The following is a 21,106-nucleotide window of genomic DNA, read 5'->3' as shown; positions in this document are numbered from 1 at the left end:
TGTTAATAGATAGACATTTCAGGAAAGTTGTACATTGATAATTTCTCTCTTGGCATGAACTATATATAAGATTTTTTGTTTTTTAAAGGATTTTTAACTGTAGAGAGACTCCCAATCGATTTACATTTGTTTTGCCACGTTTCTTACATTTATTTTTCTTTTAGAATGGAAAATTGGTCACTGCAGTATCTAACAATACTGTTCAAGTCCACACATTTCCTGAAGGAGTTCCAGATGGTATACTGACACGCTTTACCACGAATGCAAACCATGTGGTCTTTAATGGGGATGGTGCAAAAATTGCTGCTGGATCTAGGTAAGGCTCAGATATCAGAAAAGAAAATAGTGTTAGAACAGAATGGCCTCATTCATTGGTTCAAGGTAACATTTTTAGGACTCTGCCTCTTTTTTTTCCTGGTCACTTAATTTTTATATTCAAGTCTCTTATCTAAAGGTTTTTGAGGACAATCTTGTTCTTCTTTGTGAATTGAGATATATTGCTTTGCAAACAGCCTATTCAGTAAGTGCTGAAAAAGATTGGAGAAAAATGACAGTTTGAGAGAAAATTTTAAAAATTACATTTGGTAGAATCTGGTCTGTACAATCAGAATTTTTGCTGTTTCCCTTGATGCTTATTTGTCATAGGAAAAAGAGGTAATTGGTGAGTTGCTGTGGTGGAATAAAAGGCATAGTACTTTTAAAAATGGTTGTGACTGTAATTAGATTAGCAAATAATAGAAGCTTAAGATGTAACTGAGTAAGCCACTTAGGAGGTATTTGTATTTTACCATAATGGGAAATCTTGACTTGTGTTTTTAGCATTCTTATAGAACAAAATTAAAAGGTTGTTAATTTGGGTGCCAAATTTCACTAATTGCTATAAAGAAATTATGGCATTTATTCTAGTGATTTTTGACTATTTGGGCCCCAGCTTTTAGGAGAGGCTTCTGTGTTGACCTTTGTTCGTGTGCATTGCTCTTGTTGTTATAGTGATTTTCTGGTCAAAGTGGTGGATGTGAAGGACTGCAGCCAACAGAAAACATTTCGAGGACATGACGCCCCTGTTTTAAGTCTTTCCTTTGATCCTAAGGACATCTATCTGGTAATCATTTTTTCCCTCTTTCTTTGCATTTTTCTTGAATACGTTCAAAATTGTCAGAGAATTAGCAGAAAATTTCACACACTTGGTGAAAGGCTCTTTGACTTATCAATTGAACCAGTTTCCGTATGGTATTATGGTTGTAACTGTAGAGAAATCTGTTGTTTTATTCCTGCAGGCATCAGCTAGTTGTGATGGATCTGTCAGAGTGTGGCAAATTTCAGATCAGGTAAGCTCATCAATTTGAATTTAAAACTTTTTTGCCCATTTCCATTATATATTGGGTGTTACAAATTGTATTTGGCCAAATTAATAATTCTTGTTTTTTATAGTTTGCTTCTTTTGAGTAGCATTAAATACTGTTTTTGTGATCAAATTCCATAATAATCTAATGCAAAAGTAAATATGTTGAAGACTAATTGCTTTTGTACTAATCATGGGAAATTATAGATTTATATTTCACTTTTAGGTTTTATAAGTCAACGGCTGAAATTCAATCATTATATATTTACAAACTGACTACCATGTGTTGGGCCCTAGATGTTAGGGGTACAAAAATAAAATAAGGCATGGGCCACACTTGGTTTGGAAAGTCACATAAACAACTTATTCTAACCTATCCTGATAAAAGTTTTGAAGGAGGGTCAATGCAAATAATCCATAACCAATCTATAAATCAAAATTGGGATGAGTTTATTATGAGCTAGATCTGAGGACTATCCTAGCCTGGGGCCTTCCTTCCCCAAGGAGGTAAGGGGCACCAAAGAAGTGGGGTTTGCAGACTGGTTATCTACTGTCTTGGAACAAAGAGCGTACATCATGTGTGATAGGAATGTCCCTTTTACAGCAGTCACTAGATTGCCTTGCAGGCACAGCACAGCTGTTCACACAGCAGGTAGCAGGTCTGCCTTCTCGATGGACACAGCAGGTAGCCCATCTGTTGTCTGGTGAGTGAAGCAATTCCTAGCCCAGGGAGAGATGCTTATCCTTAAGGAAATGCCAATGTGGGGGAAGGTGCACGTTTATCTTCAGGGCATTTGTTCTTGCCTTTTGGGACATAGCAAATGCTTAAAGCAGATATACAGTGCATGCTCAATGTCCATGTCAGGCCCTTTTGGAAAAACAAGGTCAGGCCAAATTAGGTTTACACCAAATGGCTTCCTTATATACTCCAATATACCCTATTGCTGGCCATTTGTTTATGAGGAGGTATGAAGAAAGTGCTCTCTAGATTAGCAGAGGGAACAATTAATTCTTCCTGAGGCAGTCAGAGATGCCTTGGCATTTCTAGAAGTGATGTGGCTGATGAGAAATATCCCCCACACATGTGCCTCAGTAGCCACGGTTCCTTCCCCTCGTTCTTGAACTATTTAGAAGGACTGACTTTGACACCCTAACCGTTTTTAGTAGATCTCTGAAGTTTACTTTCATAGACACTTTGAGTTTTTAATATATTGGGGTTTTTTTAATGTATGTACATTTATTCAGTGAGTATATTGTTTGCTTATTCTACGTAGGCAATACTCTTATTTAATTATTTTAAGACTTCTGCTCTTTTTACCTCTGAAGGACTTAATTTAGGTAAATCAAACATGATAATAATTAGATTAAAGTGAATTAAGTTGTTTTTTTCTGCACTATATATCAATTTGAAGAAACCACCTATTAAGTGTATTCAGTTCTGCGTATTTTGGGGGAGAATTTTCATAAAGGGAAATAAATTTTCTTATTTTTTGAAATCAGACATGTGCTGTTAGTTGGCCACTGCTACAAAAATGCAATGATGTGATAAATGCAAAATCAATCTGCAGACTTGCTTGGCAGCCAAAAAGTGGGAAGGTAAATGACTGTTGTTTTTCAACCTTTCTTTTAATTATTTATTCCAGTCCTTGTTAACTTTGAATGTAAGAATAGTTTTTTAAGTTGTAACTGTTTCATTTGGATTATAAATTTTAGAACCCTAAGCCAATAAATTAATATTGAAATGCTTTAAGAAATATTTCAGGGGCCGGCCCCATGGCCGAGTTGTTGGGTTTGTGTGCTCCGCTTTGGTGGCCCAGGGTTTTGCTGGTTTGGATCCTGGGTGCGGACATGGCACCACTTGTCCAGCCACGCTGAGGCGGCATCCCACGTGCCGCAACTAGAAGGACCCACAACTGAAAAAAAATACCCAACTATGTACCGGGGGGCTTTGGGGAGAAAGAGGAAAAGTAAAATCTTTTAAAAAAAAAGGAAATATTTCAACTTTTTAAAGATGACATTTTGCATGAATGACTTAATTTTATATTCTTCTTTATATTTATGTTTAATGGAACAACTCTGGAAACAGTCTCATTATGTCCACTCTTACTGCTGGTATTTAAACATTTTGGAGGTACTAGCTGATAGTATAAAGGTGTGAGAGGTGTGAAATGAGAAAGGAAAATGCTTGTTATTTGCAAATAAAATGCTTGTATACAAGGAAATTCTAAGAAAATCAACTGGGAGAAAATATTATTAATAATAAGAAAATTTAGTAAGGTAGTTGTAAGCAAAATTAATATTCAAAACCAATAACAATTCTGTATACAAACAATAGCCATTTAGAAAATATGGTGGGAGAAAATAATGCGTTTACTGTGAAATCAAAATAGATAACTAGGGATAAACTTACTAAGAAATGTGAAAGATCTATATAAAGAAAATTTTACCATGCTGTCAAGAGGAGGAAAGGAAGATGTTAAATAGAAAAATATATCCCATTCTTAGAAAAGAATTTTTGATATAAATAAAGATGTCAGTTCTTCCCTAAATTAATCTATAGTTTTGACAACATTCAAATGTATCAATAAGATTTTTGGGGAGACCAAATAGAGCTAATTTCCATATGGAAAACTAAAAGTCTTGAAAAAGAAAAGTGATGGAGTCTAATCCAGCCAAATATAACATACTATGATGCTGTAAGAATTGAAAGCTTGCTACTGACTCATGAATAGACAGATATCTATTAAACAGAGAAATAGATACAATATATATGGGATTCGTGTATGGTAAAGATGGAGAAAAGATTTAGTAAATCTGTTGGCAAAGGGCGTGGATACCAGATGAGAATCGTTGAGAACCATCTTGGAGGCTTCCTACCACGTGGAGAATCTTTATATAGATATTCGCTATATTATTATTTAAACTTTTCTGTATGTGTGAAATTTTTCAGAAAAGATTAATAAACTTGACAATGTAAAAAGTATTTTTGTATGATAAAAATATTTCAGGGTCAAAGGACAACTGACAAACTGGGAAAAAAGTTTGAAATAGTATGACAAAGAGCTAATTTTCTATATACAAAGAGTTCTTAAAAACGAGTAAGATCCCAATAGAAAGATGAACAAGGACATGAGCAGACAAGGTACAGAAAAAAATGTACAGATGGCTTTTAACATAGGAAAGTATATTCAACCTTTCATACTAAAAAATACAAATTGAGGCTATAGTGATAGTCTGTTTTTCATTTATGAGATGGTCATATGTGGAAGAGGGTGTGGCCATTTTATCAGAATAAATGATCGACACTACTACTACTAGGCATATATCCTATAAACGTATTCATACATATTCCCTACAGGATATGTGCAATGAAAATGTTGCCCCATTGATTATAGTAGCAAAAGATTGGAAACATCCTAAATGCTTATTAATAGGGAACTGGTTAAATAAATTGTGGTATTTCTGAAAGTAGAATATTCTGCAACTGTTAGAATCAGGTATATCTGTATGCCCTCACATGGAGTAATCTTCAGATATATTGTTAAGTAAAAAACATCAAGCGGTAGAACATAGATAGAAGGTTACTGTTTATTAAATTGTGTGTGTGTGTGTACTAGTATATATGTACCTATGCATTCTTGTATAGTCTATGCTTATATTTGCTGTCGGGAAATAGAAATAGAATTTAGGGATGGGAGGGAGACTTTTTTCTCAGTATATGTCCTTTTGTGTCATGAACTTTTAAGGTGTATATTCGGCATTAAAGTGATAGTTGGGGAATGTAGCATGTATTTTTTCGTTGCTTACTAAACATTAATTAATGTAATTAATATAAAATTAGTATAGTTTTACTGTTCATAAATAATACATTTTCTTTTTTTGTTTTTTTTTGATAAACATGGAAAGAATATACTATTTTTATTTTTTCCACTAATCTATTAGGAAGAATACATAGGAAGATAAATTTCCTTTTCTTAAGATATTCAAAGCATTCTGGCTCTGTTTCTTTTCTTCCAGCAAATGAGATGTGTATTTAGATTGAAAGGGCTTAAATTCCTCAAGAAGTGGTGTTAAAAATGCTAGTAAGTACAAGTGCTCTGCTTTTCAGTACAAGCAGTAGGGCGATCATTACCCATTCTTTGCTTATCAAAATTTTAAGTAAATTTCTGAGCTTTGTTAGTTGTCAGTTAAAATACAAATTTGCCCTTATGTTTTGTAGGCTTATTTGAATGAATTTTCTGCTTTTTTTTCTCCTCAGATTTAATTTAACATAAATTTGTTTAAATCATTTATCTTTCCGAATAGTTACTGGCAGTTCCTGTGGATAAATCTGTTAAGCTATATAGAAGAGAAACTTGGAGTAATCAGTTTGATCTTTCAGACAATTTCATCTCTCAGGTAGGTTTTGTAAGTGGCTCTTTCAGTGTGCCAAAGGGGATATTTAACGCAGACTTTGCCTAAATACACTTGCAGTTAAATATTGTTGGAAGTGGAAAACAACTCCAGACTGTTGTGCATGTATCCACCTTTTGCCCCTCAACCTTCCTTTGTTTAGCCAATAATTGTGCAGTAGATAGGTCTTTGCTAGGTCCTATCTGACCTTTCTCCATTGTGAAATTTGATAAGGAAATCTTTTAATTTATGAGAAGTCAAATTTAATCCTAGCGTGGTATTAGAATAAGTTATTCTCACCTTATCAGTAATTAGGCTTTATTGTTTTTTTTCTTTCTTCTTCTCCCCAAAGCCCCCCAGTACCTAGTTGTATATTCTACTTGAGAGCCTCTGGTTGTGCTGTGTGGTTCACCGCCTCAGCATGGCCTGATGAGTGGTGCCATGTCCGCGCCCGGGATCTGAACCGACGAAACCCCAGGCTGCCAAAGCAGAGCGCACGATAGCCTTTATTCTTAAAGGAGTTTCACTGAAACTTGTGATCACAGACTAGAATTGTAGAGCAGGAAAGATTGTTGGTCTGTATTCATTCTTGTGCTTTCTCTCACACACACCTGTTTTGCAGGTAAGGAAACCCAGTATCAGCAATGGCTTATTAAAGTTCACTTCACTTACTAGTTCTCTTCATCTTGATGGTGACTGCTAAATGGATGCCTTGTGTTGTTTCTCCTTCCTCGATAATAACGTTTTTCAGATTTTGCTTTAAAAGATTGTGCCAGTAGGGGCCAGCCCTGTGGCCAAGTGGTTAAGTTCCTGTGCTCTGCTTCAGCGGCCCAGGGTTTCCTGGTTCAGATCCTGGGTGCAGACCTAGCAGCACTCATCAAGCCATGCTGAGGCAGCGTCCCACATAGCACAACTAGAAGGACCTGTAACTAGGATATACAACTGTCCAGGGGGGCTTTGGGGAGAAGAAGGGAAAAAAAAGATTGGTGCGCAGATGTTAGCTCAGGGCCAATTAAAAAAAAAAATTGTGCCAGTATAATTTCCTCATGATACAGTAATAGCTGAATATTATTGAAAAAGAAAGTTAAAAAATAAGCAAACTTCATCTTGCCATTCGTATATCAGATCTAATGAGAAGTTACATAGAATAGGGGTTATAAAAATTTGAATTTAGTAGTATGACTGTTTAGTTCCAAATTATACAAAATTGTTATTTATTAATTGTTTTTCTTTATAGACCCTCAATATAGTAACCTGGTCTCCTTGTGGGCAATATTTAGCTGCAGGGAGTATTAATGGTTTAATTATAGTTTGGAATGTGGAAACCAAAGATTGCTTGGAAAGGTATGATTCAATATATCTTTTGTCTCTTTTGCTTATTTCTACCATATTTTTGTTTGTCTCAGTATGAAACATTTCAAATTTGTAATCATTAGATTGTCGAAATGTAAACACATAGCTTTTAGTTTATCAAAAATCATTTAACCTTTTCCAACTAAATTTACATAAAGAAATGTATAGTTTTTATTTTTCTTTACAATGTTTTAAGAACTTACTTTTTAATATTTAGGGTGAAACATGAGAAAGGTTATGCAGTTTGCGGCCTGGCATGGCATCCTACTTGTGGTCAGATAGCTTATACTGATGCAGAAGGAAACCTCGGGCTCCTGGAGAATGTCTGTGACCACAATGGAAAGGCATCAAGTAGTAAGGTAATAAGTACTATGATAGGACACTGTCTTCAAGGTCTTTCTGTAGTCACACGAGTTTTGAAAACACCACAAACTACATTACTTTCTTGGGAATTCGTGTTACTATATGAGATGCTCAGTGATGATCCAGAGTAACGAAAACTGTTTAAACTGGTTCAACCTCATATTTCCCGAGTATATTTTACTAGGAAACTTTCTTACCTCCGTATAATGCCTGTTAATATTCCTTGGCTTTCCAAGGATTACCTTTGTGAAATGCTCTTTTACTAAACTGATGTTCTGGGGATTGTTTGTTAAATAAATATTTTATAGATAAAAATTAGAGTTAATAACTATAATTTAGTTTACCCTATAAACTTTTTCTGCTCTGAATTAGCCTTAACTCTTACGGCTACCCACGTACCTCTCATGCTGAGCCATCCAGCCTTACTGAACTGCTTTACACAGGCCACCGTGTCTTATCCCTCCTTTTGGTTCATGATTTCCCTGCCAAACACATATCCCCATTCCTATTTCAAGTCTTGGTTTAGACTTCCAGTTAAAGAATGTACTCTTTACACTCATTGATTTCTGCTCAGTTACCTGATACCTGAAACCCTGTCACTGAGCTAACATCTGTGCCCATCTTTCTCTATATTATGTGGGATGCTGCCACAGCGTTTCTTGATAAGCAGTGCTAGGTCTGCACCCGGGATCTGAACCTGTTAACCCCCTTGCTGCCAAAGTGGAGCACACACTTAACAACTATGCCACTGGGCTGGCTCCTAAAGCAATTTTTAAAAATGCATAATTCCATAAAGTTAAAGAAGACAGTTGAAGTGATAATGGTAACAAAATTCTGGAGGCTGGAAAATAGAAAGATGATTGGAAACTAACTTTAGCTTGTCAAAAAGTTGAATCCTAAGACCTCGGTAGGGGAAGGCGGAGGTGCAATTCAGTTTGTCTAACTGAGTCCCCAAAGATTCAGAATTTGGTAGTACTAGGTATTTTTCTAAAAGTGGGGCTGAAAACAGGAGGGTTGGATTAATAAATAAGTCCATCCCTCCAGTCCCAACGTCAGTGAGCACAGCCATGTCTCCCCGCCCTCACCCCCGTGTACATTCTGGCAGAACGCTGGAGATTTATTCTCTAGAAGAGGTGGAATAGGCATCTTTGCTCCAGGGATGCTGAGAACAGTTGAGTGGCTTTGGGTGAAGGGGAAATACTGTACTGAAAAGGGTTAAATGAAAGTATGATATTTCAGTGTTGAAATTCCCGGCTCACTTTTCGTCCTTGGCTCCCAGAGCGTTGTCACCAGTCTTATGCTTTTCAGGCAGAAAATTGGAAGAGTCATCTTTGGGAAATCTGTCTAAGAAAAAAGACCTAAAGAGCGAGAAGATTCTTAACTCCAGGAGAAACAAAAAGTTGTAAAAGGAAGAAAAAATGATCATTTTGCATTACATTTGTAAAATGAGGATAGAAATAATGCCTATCACCAAGGGTTGTGAGAATTAGATGAATTATGTATGAAGAATTAGAATAGTTCCTAGCACACTTTATAAGTGTTGCTAGTATTATTTTTATTCAACCATAAATAGCATTTACATGGTCATAATAATCTAAATACTGTATATTGATCCAACCAATGTGAGAATATATCTATATTGGGAAGATCAGGGTAGGAGAATAGTGTGCATGTATACATGGGGATGGGGTGGTTGAAAAATGGCACCAAATCCTCATTTTCCCTAATAAAAGGAAGTTAATGGGACCTATTAAATAGATAATGATTCAAACTGAAAAATGAAAAAATAGCACTAGAATATATTTACAAGTATGGAGGAGGTATCAAAAGAAACAACTGAAAGAGCAGATGCTCTGCAGAGGACTATTTTCATTTTTACAATAAGCCTTGTAACACCGTTAGACTAATTTATATTCATGTGTAACAGTGCTAAAAACAAAAAGTAAATTGAGAAATAATGTTTAGTTCAAAGGTTACCTCTTGTAAAACCTTTAACCATTCTCTCCAGAGTTGCCTACTTTCTCCTTTTTGCTTTTACTCCTCACAGTACATATTTCTGTCACATCTCTAACACTTTATTGCGCTCACTGTAAATAGAAGGCAAAACCTTCATTTTTCCAATAAGAAAATCCAAAAAAATTTTCTTGATCAACTTGAGTACATTTAGGACTATAGATGAAATAGTTAAATATCTTATAGCATTTAGTTATTAATTACTCATATCAAATCATTTGTTTCAATATATGAATATATGAAATCATTTGTTTCAATCATATGAATATATGAGGGTATTTTTTTCTGTTCCCTCATTTTATTAAATATCAGTTTTCCAGAACACAATCACATGTACTTCCATCTAAAAGCTTTGTGGTATAGTCCCTTTTGAATCCCTTAATGTTGTTCTCATTAGAATTTTACATTGTAAGGGGCTGGCCCCGTGGCCGAATGGTTAAGTTCACACGCTCTGCTTCAGTGGCCCAGGGTTTCGCTGCCTTGCATCCTGGGCACGGACATGGGACCACTCATCAGGCCATGCTGAGGTGGCGTCCCACATGCCACAGCTAGAAGGACCCACAACTAAAATATACAACTATATACTGAGGGGATTTGGGGAGAAAAAAGCAGGGAAAAAAAAAAGATTGGCAACAGTTGTTAGCTCAGGTGCCGATCTTTAAAAAACAAAATTTTACACTGTAAATTTTACTTTCTATAACTATGTATATTTATATAATTTAAAAATATAATTTAATATAATTATATATATTTATATATTATATATACTTACATATTTATTTACTTTATATGATTATATATGTATTTATATTATTTTTCTATTGACTTAACATTTGTACAGTTTTCATTCATCTTATAGGAATAACTTGTGATCTCTACAATGTATCTGCTTACTATTTCATTTTTTAAAGTGATTTCAAAAACTTTACAGTGAGATCCAATACAGGCAATGGGTATGTTCATATTCCTACGAATCAGTGATTAACTCTGTGTTGAATTTCTTTGCCTTCTTTGTTTTTCTATTGGTTCTATCCATTTACTTCTATAAGCATCAAAAATACTAGCTTTAAGGGGCTGGCCCCGTGGCCGAGTGGTTAAGTTCGCGCGCTCCGCTGCAGGCGGCCCAGTGTTTCGTTGGTTCGAATCCTGGGCGCGGACATGGCACTGCTCATCAGACCACGCTGAGGCAGCGTCCCACATGCCACAACTAGAAGAACCCACAACGAAGAATATACAACTATGTACCGGGGGGCTTTGGGGAGAAAAAGGAAATAATAAAAAAATTAAAAAAAAAAAAAATACTAGCTTTAACTGAGATCATTTAAAGGAAATATGTCTTACCTTAGTGTATCTTGTTCAAAATAAAAGTAAACGAGGGACTTTATAGGGACTTCTTGGTGACTTCTTTTCTGGGGAATGACTTGAGGAATAAAATCTTGCCTTATATTTGGGTATGTTACAGTATTTCTTTACTGTCCTACAATCCTGCATCTGAAGACTATAAGGCATTTAAAGTAAGGACTAGGTCTTAATATAAATATAAATACAGTCCTCATAAATATATTTACTACATATTCTTAGGGCATTTGCTTACTTAGTAGAGTTTTTAGATGCATATTAACAGATTGCCTTTTGAATAATTGAGTTCATCCAAATAGTTCACTAATACTTTCTAATTTGTATTAATTTGTTCAAGGTATCTAGCAGAGTGGAAAAGGATTACAATGATCTTTTTGATGGAGATGATACGAGTAATGCTGGTGATTTTCTAAATGACAATGCAGTTGAGACGCCTTCTTTTTCAAAAGGGATTATAAATGATGATGAGGATGATGATAACCTCATGCTGGCTTCAGGTCGTCCTAGACAACGAAGTCACATCTTAGAAGATGATGAAAACTCAGTTGGTATGAATTGACTTTGTGGATCTGATGATCCATCCTTTTGATTAATATTTTCAATTTTTTATTAAAACTTATTTAAAGTCATTATTAAATTTGTAGAATGTATCTAAAGCAGTGAATAGAGGGGAGTTTATAGCATTAAATAGGTTAAAAAAGGTTTCAAAAATATTTATTCACGTTAAAATAACATTAATAAATTCATTATATATAAACATAACATTTTTTTATGAAAAACAAGAATACTTTAGTAAGAAAAGTGGCATTATTTTACCTTTTCTACAAGTCTCTTCCATGTCTGGCATCGGAGACAGCTGGATTCTCTCATCTCCTCCTGGATTCAGTCTACTGCTGTGTGTTATTTTTGTGGGAAGTATATGAAGAAAATTCAGCCTCACACAAATAAGTAGTTTGAAAAGGGAGAAGTATTTTAATAGCCTATTCAAATAATTGTGGATATTCTTTGATGCTGCACCAAAACTCAACAAATGATAGCTTCTTGAAGATTGTTTGTAATGTGGAATCTGAAAACTTTTCAACTCTATTACATTGAAATCCATTGGTCTAACTTGAACTTTGAATGGCTTTTTTATTGTGTTTGATTTTGTAACATATGCATTGGTAATTTGGAAAATACTGGCTCCCTAAGGTTTGCAGAGCTTCTTAACATTGATGTATTATCCAAAATTGTATTTGTTAGTATCATCACCAATTTCATCGGAAGTTTTTAAATATTAAGAAGCAGTCAGGCTCATGGCGGCAGATATAAGTTTTCCAATATTCTGATTTTCACTTGAAAGCCCAAGTTTTTTAATCATTGGCAACAAATTCTGTCAGTTATTTTTCTTAAATGACAGGCTCACTTCATTCATTTTCCAGAAAATGTTTGCCAGATACCCAAGTCTGTATAACCATAGTTTGTCTGGCATTCTTTCAAGTAAAAGTGGTGTTCCATGAAAAAGTCAGTTAGTTCAGCTTACAGCTCAATTGCCTAAATGCTTTTTTTTGAGACAACCATCCCGCTTCTTTATGCATGCTTCCCATTTTAGCACAGATAACATTTTTTTAAACATTTATGCAAGGATCAAAATTTAATAAAATTAATATTTTTACTACAATTCAGTGCTGGCTGACAATGCATTGGTTATTAAAACAAATTGGTACCACTGCCTTGATTCATGCTAATGCACCAACAGTTTTACTCTCCATTGTTTTCGCATCGTCACTGCAAATGTTAACACAGTGAAAGAGGCAAATCGCATGTTAGTGTTGTTAAATATGAGTAGAAAAGGTTATTAGATTTCATAATGCTTTTCTTTTTCCAGGTCATTGGTATTTATGATTCTCGAATTATAATCTTTTGTATTCCAGATGTTACAATGCTAAAAACTGGTTCTGGTCTTCTCAAAGAGGAGGAAGAAGATGATCAGGCAGGCGGCATTCACAATCTACCACTTGTAACATCTCACAGGTCATTTTATGATGGACCTATGCCAACTCCCCGGCAAAAGCCATTCCAGTCGGGTTCCACACCCTTGCACCTCACTCACAGATTCATGGTGAGCCTTAGGGCTACACTTAACTTTTACATAGTTTTATCTCACTATAGTTAATTTTGTTTGGTAAAGAATATTTTAAAAAACCTTGATTAACTGGCTTGCAACACTTGGCTAATTATAATTTTGTGGTTGATTTATTTTACAGTTAACTCACAGTTTTAGTCTTATTTCAACCTTGTTGAAAATTGTGTTAAATAAAATTCTACTTTGCAAGATGATATATAATGAGCATTAGTAAATGTGACTATATCTTGCAGTTTTCTTGGGTATACTTCCAAGCCTTATTTCTCATATTATTTTAGTTTTATATAGGAGATTATGCTGATTCCAGAACACTAGTTAGAACGTGTTTTTAGAAGGCAGCTGGTTTGGTTGTTCAAAGGCCAGTTGTAAAGTATTTTTTAAATGCCAGTCATGGAATTTTTAATTAAAAAAATATTAAATATTCCATTTCCTAATAACTAAGTATATACATACCATCTTCTCATGAAGAAAAGAATAATTGTGGCTCTGATGTTACTAGTGGTACCTGGAACTATCTAGAGGTGGAAGAGCTGTGGTTGCTCCTGTAACTTAGAGCTCGATACAGACTGAATTGTAACATTTGTTAATTTGTACTGCTTTAGCCTGCTGATTGTCAGCGCCTCAGTTGTTCTCAGACTTGTATTTAACCTTACATGTTTGTAGGTGTGGAACTCTGTTGGAATTATTCGCTGCTATAATGATGAGCAAGACAATGCCATAGATGTGGAGTTCCATGATACCTCCATACACCATGCAACACACTTATCAAACACTTTGAATTATACAGTGGCAGATCTTTCTCATGAAGCTATTTTGTTGGCGTGCGAAAGCACTGATGAACTAGCAAGGTAAATTCAAGATTATTAGGAAGAATTTGTCACTGTTGAACTGTTAGAAATAATTGTTGAAATTTAATACAAAAAGTTAATAAAATTAGGGACCAGCTCCGTGGCCGAGTGGTTAAGTTTGCACGCTCTGCTTCGGCAGCCCAGGGTTTTGCCAGTTCGGGTCCTGGGCGCGGACATGGCACTGCTCGTCAGGCTACACTGAGGAGGCATCCCACATGCCACAAGTAGAAGGACCAACAACTAAAATATACAACTATGTACCAGGGGGCTTTGGGGAGAAAAAGGAAAAATAAAATCTTTAAAAAAAAAAAAGTTAATAAAATTGTTGTATCTCTTGTAGCATGGAATTTCAGAAAGAAGATTTTGGTACAAATACCAGCCCACCTATAATACCTCAGAACATATGTCCTGTCATTACATTCTCTAATACATGTCAAAATGATGTGACATGATTTATAATGCAAGAGAAGTGGGGCTGTTTTTTATGTTGTTATTGTTTTTATTAGCATTATAAGAGTAATATATACTAATTGTAAACAAACAAACAAGTACAGAATTTCTAGAAGATGAAAGTTCCCCCAGACTTCTACTCTCAAATACAACTACCGTTAACAATTTGATCTGTATTCTTTTAGGTTTCTTTTTGTATGAACCCCTCCTTTTTAAAATTTACTTATTGAGGTATAACTTATGTACAATAAAATACGTAAGTGTGTAGTTTGATGAGTTTCACAAATATATATATACTTAGGTAACCGCTGTTACAAGCAAACTATTTTTTATCACCCAAAAACGTTCCCTCATATCCCTTTGCAGTTAACGCAGTCCCAGCCTTGGACAATTACTGATCTGAGTTTGTTTGTCACTATACATTAGATTTGAAACTTCTCTTCTAAAAAAAAAAAGGGAAAAGGAAAAACACACCAAAAAATGTTATGAGTGCTATTCAATTATCAGTTTGATTTTTTTACTTAATATATTTTGTACCTCTTAGATATTTTGATAGGTGGGTAGGTAGACAAAAAGTCATGATGGAAAAGCAATGGATGCAGAATCCATATTTTTTTTAATGAAGAAAAAATATTTTACTCAGTATTTTGTCATTCCAGCCAGATTGCCCTCTTCTGATCTCTTTTCTTCAGGTGATCTTATTGCTTATATACTTGATTATACAGTTTACTAACTCCCACGTGATTTGAAATTCAAATCCTTCTGATTGGATATATTCGTTCCTTGCTGCTCCAAATGTGGTCCACAAACTAGGGGCCTTCATCACTGGGAGCTTGTTGAAAACACAGAATCTCAGACCCCACCTCAGACCTTCTGAATCAGAATCTGCGTTTTAACCATATCCTCAGGTGACTGAGTATCTGTTAAAGTCTAAGAAACACTATAGTAGATCATTTTACCATTTTCATCGGTTTCCTAATTTACGCATTGTAAAATCAACTCAATACTTCATAATTGAATAAATCAATTTACTAAAATAAATCACTGTTGACTCAGTGTCTCTAACTCAGAATATCTTACATAATTAGAACATTTCCGTGGGTTTTTTTGGGGGTGTTTTTGTTTTTGTTTTTTGCTGAGGAAGATTTATCCTGAGCTAATATCTATTGCCAATCTTCCTCTTTTTTTGCTTGAGGAAGATTAGCCCTGAGCTAACATCTGTGCCAGTCTTCCTCTATTTTGCTTGTGGGTTCACCACAGCACGGCTGATAAGTGGTATAGGACTGTGCCCAGGATCCGAACCTGTGAACCCAGGCCACCAAAGCAGAGTGTGCAAATTTAACCACTCAGCCACAGGGCCAGCCCCTCTATGTGTAATTTTAATTTCAAAATTTGTCTTTTTCTTTATTTTCCTAGACATATTATTTCACAGCTATATACAGTGTTACCTTTTCATTATTACTGTTCAGAAAGTCAGTACTGTCTCTGATTCTAGATACTATGGTATCTGCATTTCGAAGCTTAAGCTTAATAAGGTATATGTCTGCAAAGAAAAAAGACTGGAAACATAAATTGTAAGCAATAGTTGGTAATCTTGCTGGTGAGATTTTGTGTGATTTTTCTCTTTTTTTATTCTTCCATACTAAATTTTTTTTGGCAGCGAGTGAACTGTTTCCTAACATTTTGTTGCTGCTTTCCTTTTTTATAGTTTGGTTGTGAATTTTGTGCGTGTGTACAACCTAGGAACATACTCTAGATTTGGCCTACTTTTTTTCGTTTAATGTTATGTTGTGAGCATTTTCCTGTATCTTTAAATATTCTTCAATAACATGACTCTTAGTGGTTTTAATATAGTTCACTTTAAGTATATTTTAAAATTGCTTTCTTAAAGCCATTTCTTGTACTTTTTGTGTGTAACAGGAAAATAAACTATTTGGTTTTGTTACTAGGTATCATGATTAGTTATATATATATATAAAATATATATCTGTCTTGTTTTAATTTTTAGCAAGCTTCACTGCCTGCACTTTAGTTCTTGGGATTCAAGCAAAGAGTGGATAGTAGACATGCCCCAGAATGAGGATGTTGAAGCCATTTGTCTTGGTCAGGGGTGGGCTGCTGCTGCCTCTAGTGCCTTGCTCCTTCGATTGTTCACTATTGGAGGTGTTCAGAAAGAGGTCTTCAGTCTTCTTGGGCCTGTGGTGTCAATGGCAGGACATGGAGAACAGCTTCTCATTGTTTATCATAGAGGTAGGTTTTTTCCTCGTCTTATAATTTTACCATGACCTGAAGTAAAACGGAAATTGCATGAGCTTTTTTCCTTCCTCTTTTTTTGTCTTGGATTATATCCCTCTTTTTTGCAGTTATTTTAGCATTTGAATTAGGGTAATCTTTGAGCATGCAGAATTTTGTTGTATTTACTAATAACAATGAAAATTAAAACATTTTATTTATAGAAGAACTGTATTAGAGAAAGAATTTCCAGGTAGAGTTTGGTTAAATACTTCCATGTCTGTATCTTATAAGAATTTGCAAAGTTTAAATACCTCAGAAAGTAAACTCACTCTTGTGACTTTTTAAAAAGTTGCTGCCTTCTTTTCCCCACCTCACATTCTCTCTGCAGTCCCTACTGCTGTGCTCAGACTGGTTTTATCAAGGTTGCCAATGATCTCTTTATGCTTATTTTTTTCTCTCTGATACCTCCCTCAGCTCTCTTGCTGGCTCCTCCTCCTCTGAAGTTCCAGGACTTAGTCACAGCCCCTCTTCCCTGCTCTCTCTAGGTCAGGAACTTTCAGTCTTTTGACTGCTTAGCCATGGTAAGAAGTAGATTCTACATTGCTATCCTGTACATCTCTGCAAATGTAACTGAAATGAAAGTCTAATGGACAATATTTACTCCTTGGTTTCATTTTTCTTTAAATGCTGGTTGCAACTCTAAACTGATTTCATGACTCGTAGGACAAAAAATGCAGTTTGAGAAACTTCCCTGGGGAATCTTATCAAGGCCCATGGCTTTACATGCGTCTATGTGTCCATGACTTGTAAATTAATATTGCCAGCCCTACACTCTTCTTGTGTCTCTAGACTTACATAGCCATTTGCCCACTTGGAATCTCTACGTAGAGTTTCGATACGCATCTCAAATTTAACTTGGTCACAATAAAACCTTTGATTTTTTTTTCCCCTCCAAACTTGGTTCTTACTTAGTTTCCCCATCTCAGAAGATGGCATATTGTCAATGCAGCTGCTCACTTAGCATTTTTGTTCTTTTTGTTTTATTAATTTGTCTTCTACCTAAATATTAATTTCATGAGAACAATGACTTTGCCTTGTTTACCATTATAGTCCCAGTGTCTGGCACAGTTAGCTCTCTGTAAATGTTTCTTGAGTGAACGAATTACCACTTATAACTGCTTTCTATAAATAGTCCATGTAGCATAGTATTCTACTTCTAATACCTGAATGGTGCCTCAGTTAGAGTTAGCCATAAAAAGTAGTGCTACTTAATCTAAGAATTCATCACAAAATCGGTTCAATTCACGGGAAATAATTTAGACTGCATTATAGCTAAATAACCTTTGATACCTGATTTATGTTTACATTTTCTCACTAGGTACAGGATTTGATGGGGATCAGTGCCTTGGAGTTCAACTGCTAGAGCTGGGGAAAGAGAAAAAGCAAATTTTGTATGGTGATCCTCTTCCTCTTACAAGGAAATCCTACCTTGTATGGGTTGGATTTTCAGCTGAAGGCAAGACAAATTAATTTATTAAAGACATTTTTTAAGAAGAAATTGATTTCACTGTTTTTTCCTAATTTATTTAAAGATGAATTTTCTATATAATATGTTTAATTTTTTTATTTTAATATGTTGGCAAAACTGGAACTGGAATTATTAGGCAAGGTAGCCATTTTTTTATGTACAAGGTCTTTTTTTTTTTTGCAAGCCTTCTCACTAGAAAACTTACAAAGACGGAAATATATTTTTCTGAAAGTTTTTTAGATAGCAAGGAGGAAATACACATGGTAAAGTTGTGGCTTTCCAGTAGATTCTACACAAAAATCAGGAATTTTCTATTGTTACACTGTCTACTACAGTAACCATTAGCCGCATGTGGCTACTGAGCACTTGAAATGTGGCTAATCTGAATTGAGATGTGCTGTAAGTATAAAATACTCTCCAAATTTTGAAGACTTAGTATGAAAAAAAGAATGTAAAAAAATCTCATTAATAATTCTTTTCATTGATTACCTGTTAAAATGATTATTTTTTGGATGTATTAGACTTAATAAAACATATTATTGGAATTAGCTTCATTTTTTTTTTCTCTTTTCTCATGTAGCACTAGGAAATTAAAAATTACGTTTGTGGCTCACATGATATTTCTGTTGGACAGTGCTGTTGTAGACTCATTTCATGGTGGCTTATGACAGATGATTTGAAGGACACTGAGGAGTATCTTATTTTAAGGCACCTGTTAACCCTGTCTCCTGGCTTAAATATTTCTGTTATTGGAGATTTGTGCCCTTCAGTTACATCATTGGAAACTCCAATGTGTCTTTAAAACATCAACCATTTTTGGATGTGTTTTCTATTGGGATATTATTAGTTGTTTATGCTTTAATAATGTGACCATTGCTAACTTCCATTTGTATAGCTTTATTTTTTCCAATTCCCAATCAAATCTAGACTGAGGAAACTGCTGTTTGCAGAGTGAGAGGCTGTGGAGTCATAGATAAGAGAAGGCGTAATTAGGGAAGTTGCCGCACGTGTCCTGCGATGGGACCAGCGTAGGTGGGAGTAGGGATCTTACTTGTCTCCTAGGTAAGAGTTGCTTACCTAGGAGTTGGCGGGCAGAACAGCGGCAAGGCTGAGAGCGAGGGGGGGAGGAGGAGGACTGAAGGTGGACTTCCCTGCATCATCGCCTTGCTCTGGGTGCTGGTCATTTTTCCAAGTATCTCTTAGCCAGGGAGGCTTCAGATTCAAATTTTAATTTTTTACTGAAATTGGCTTCTAAAACTATTACTCTATTCCAGCAGGTGGCATAGTTTTTACTGAAACTATCAGTTTTTTTCTCTTATTTGGGTAAATTTCAGTCATATATGCAATTTTTTTCCCTTCAGTTAGATCTTACTTTATGTCGTTAATGAGTTTTTGTGGGAAATAATCTTGAATTATTTGCCTTTTTGTTTTGTTTTTTTATTTTGAATTGGAAGTTGAATCATTGGTATGTAGTCTTAAAATATGATTTATTTAACAAATATGTAACTGTGTCTCCAAATGACTTGTTTTTCTCTTGCTGTATAGGCACCCCATGTTATGTGGATTCAGAAGGCATTGTTCGAATGCTTAACAGAGGGTTTGGTAATACATGGACTCCAGTATGTAACACAAGAGAACACTGCAAAGGAAAATCTGATCACTACTGGGTGGTTGGTATCCATGAAAATCCCCAGCAACTGAGGTGGGCTATTAGAAAATGCTTAAAGTGTGTTTTTTATTTGGCTTTCACCTTAGTTCATTTGCTTGCTTTCCATAGTCACTAAATTAGGAATTTGTGTATATTCACTCTGGAGTTTTCAACCAGTTGCTTAACTTGGAACTTATTGAACAAAACAGAAATTAAGTTAGTGTGACTGTAGCATCATTTCAGCCAGACAGGGAGGAAAGTTCTGGTTAAACACAGTGTTTCATGTTTTATTGCAGCTTTTTATTTTTAACTGTGAGTTAGAATTGAATGTATATAATTTGGGTGCTTTTTGAGATTTTTTAGCTTAATTATTGTAGTTGGGGAGAAGGCTAGTAGAAATTTAGTAGTTGACTGCAAATGTAGAATTCTCAATCCATTTAGTCTCTATTCAGTATTGGGTTGAAGATTTTCCTCTTTTTGACACCTGATATCTTATTGATCTAAAAGATTGTCAGTGATGTTGTGTAGGTACTTGGTGAACAAAGAGGTCTCTGCTTTCATAGAGCTTACAATCTGAGGAGAGAGATAGAAACAAGTAAATAGTAATTACTCCTTGGGGTAAACGCCACTAATTAATCTGAGCAGACTTGTGATGGAGAATCATGGAAGGACACATTCAGTGCCTCCATTGAGAAACACCGAGGAAGATTTTGCTGTCATCTAGCTGAGCTGTAACTATGGCTGGAACTATTGTGCAGGTGGTGGAAATGAAGAGAAGCAGATTCAAGATAGAAACAGTAGTATTTTCTGTTACAGTGGGGATTGAGCGTGAGAGAGAAGAATCAATAATGACACCCATGTTTCTAGTAAAGCAACTAGATGGGTAGTCGTACCATTTAAAGAAATAAGGGAGATGAAAATGAATTCTCTCTTGTGTGTGCTAAGTTTGAAATGGCCTGCAAAATTTTCAAATAGAGCTATTAAGAAGGTATTGGAATATACAATTTAAATTTAGAGGAAGAATTTTGGCTAGAGATATAAATTTTAGAATCACCAGAGTATAGAAAGTATTTCAAGTCATAGTAATGAGTGAGATGACTTAGAAAAAAGGCCTCAGAACCCAAACCTAAGAAATTCCAACATTTAGAGGTCAGATATTGGAGTAGGAGCTTTTGAATGAGAAAAAAAAGAGGGTTAACTAAGCAAGTAAGAGAAAATCACCTGAAGAGGGTCATATCACAGAAGCTAGAAGTGAAGACTATTTCAAGAAACAGGCAGTAGTCAGAAAGGGAAATAAAAATTGCTCTCAAAAATATAAAAAGATGGGGGCTGGCCCTGTGGCTGAGTGGTAAAGTTTGCGCGCTCTGCTGCAGGCGGCCCAGTGTTTCGTTGGTTCAAATCCTGGGTGTGGACATGGCACTGCTCATCAAACGACACTGAGGCAGCGTCC

At 35.3% G+C, this 21,106-nt stretch overlaps 1 protein-coding gene across 1 annotated transcript in view; it reads left to right on the top strand.

The window, feature by feature from the left end:
- Nucleotides 1-21,106, top strand: part of WDHD1 (WD repeat and HMG-box DNA binding protein 1) — a 64,372-nt gene that overhangs the window by 12,420 nt on the left and 30,846 nt on the right. The window contains exons 3-15 of the mRNA XM_046647292.1: nt 165-316; nt 991-1,102; nt 1,278-1,328; nt 2,843-2,938; nt 5,648-5,740; nt 6,972-7,078; nt 7,305-7,446; nt 11,160-11,370; nt 12,736-12,923; nt 13,611-13,795; nt 16,254-16,495; nt 17,859-17,996; nt 19,554-19,710. Of these exons, the coding sequence (XP_046503248.1) occupies nt 165-316; nt 991-1,102; nt 1,278-1,328; nt 2,843-2,938; nt 5,648-5,740; nt 6,972-7,078; nt 7,305-7,446; nt 11,160-11,370; nt 12,736-12,923; nt 13,611-13,795; nt 16,254-16,495; nt 17,859-17,996; nt 19,554-19,710 (1,874 nt within the window). The remainder of the gene's footprint in view (nt 1-164; nt 317-990; nt 1,103-1,277; nt 1,329-2,842; nt 2,939-5,647; nt 5,741-6,971; nt 7,079-7,304; nt 7,447-11,159; nt 11,371-12,735; nt 12,924-13,610; nt 13,796-16,253; nt 16,496-17,858; nt 17,997-19,553; nt 19,711-21,106) is intronic.

This window comes from Equus quagga, chromosome 20 (genome assembly GCF_021613505.1).
Source record: "Equus quagga isolate Etosha38 chromosome 20, UCLA_HA_Equagga_1.0, whole genome shotgun sequence".
NCBI lineage: Eukaryota > Metazoa > Chordata > Mammalia > Perissodactyla > Equidae > Equus > Equus quagga.
Note: the sequence above shows the minus strand (reverse complement) of the source record. Positions and strands in the feature narration are given on the sequence as shown.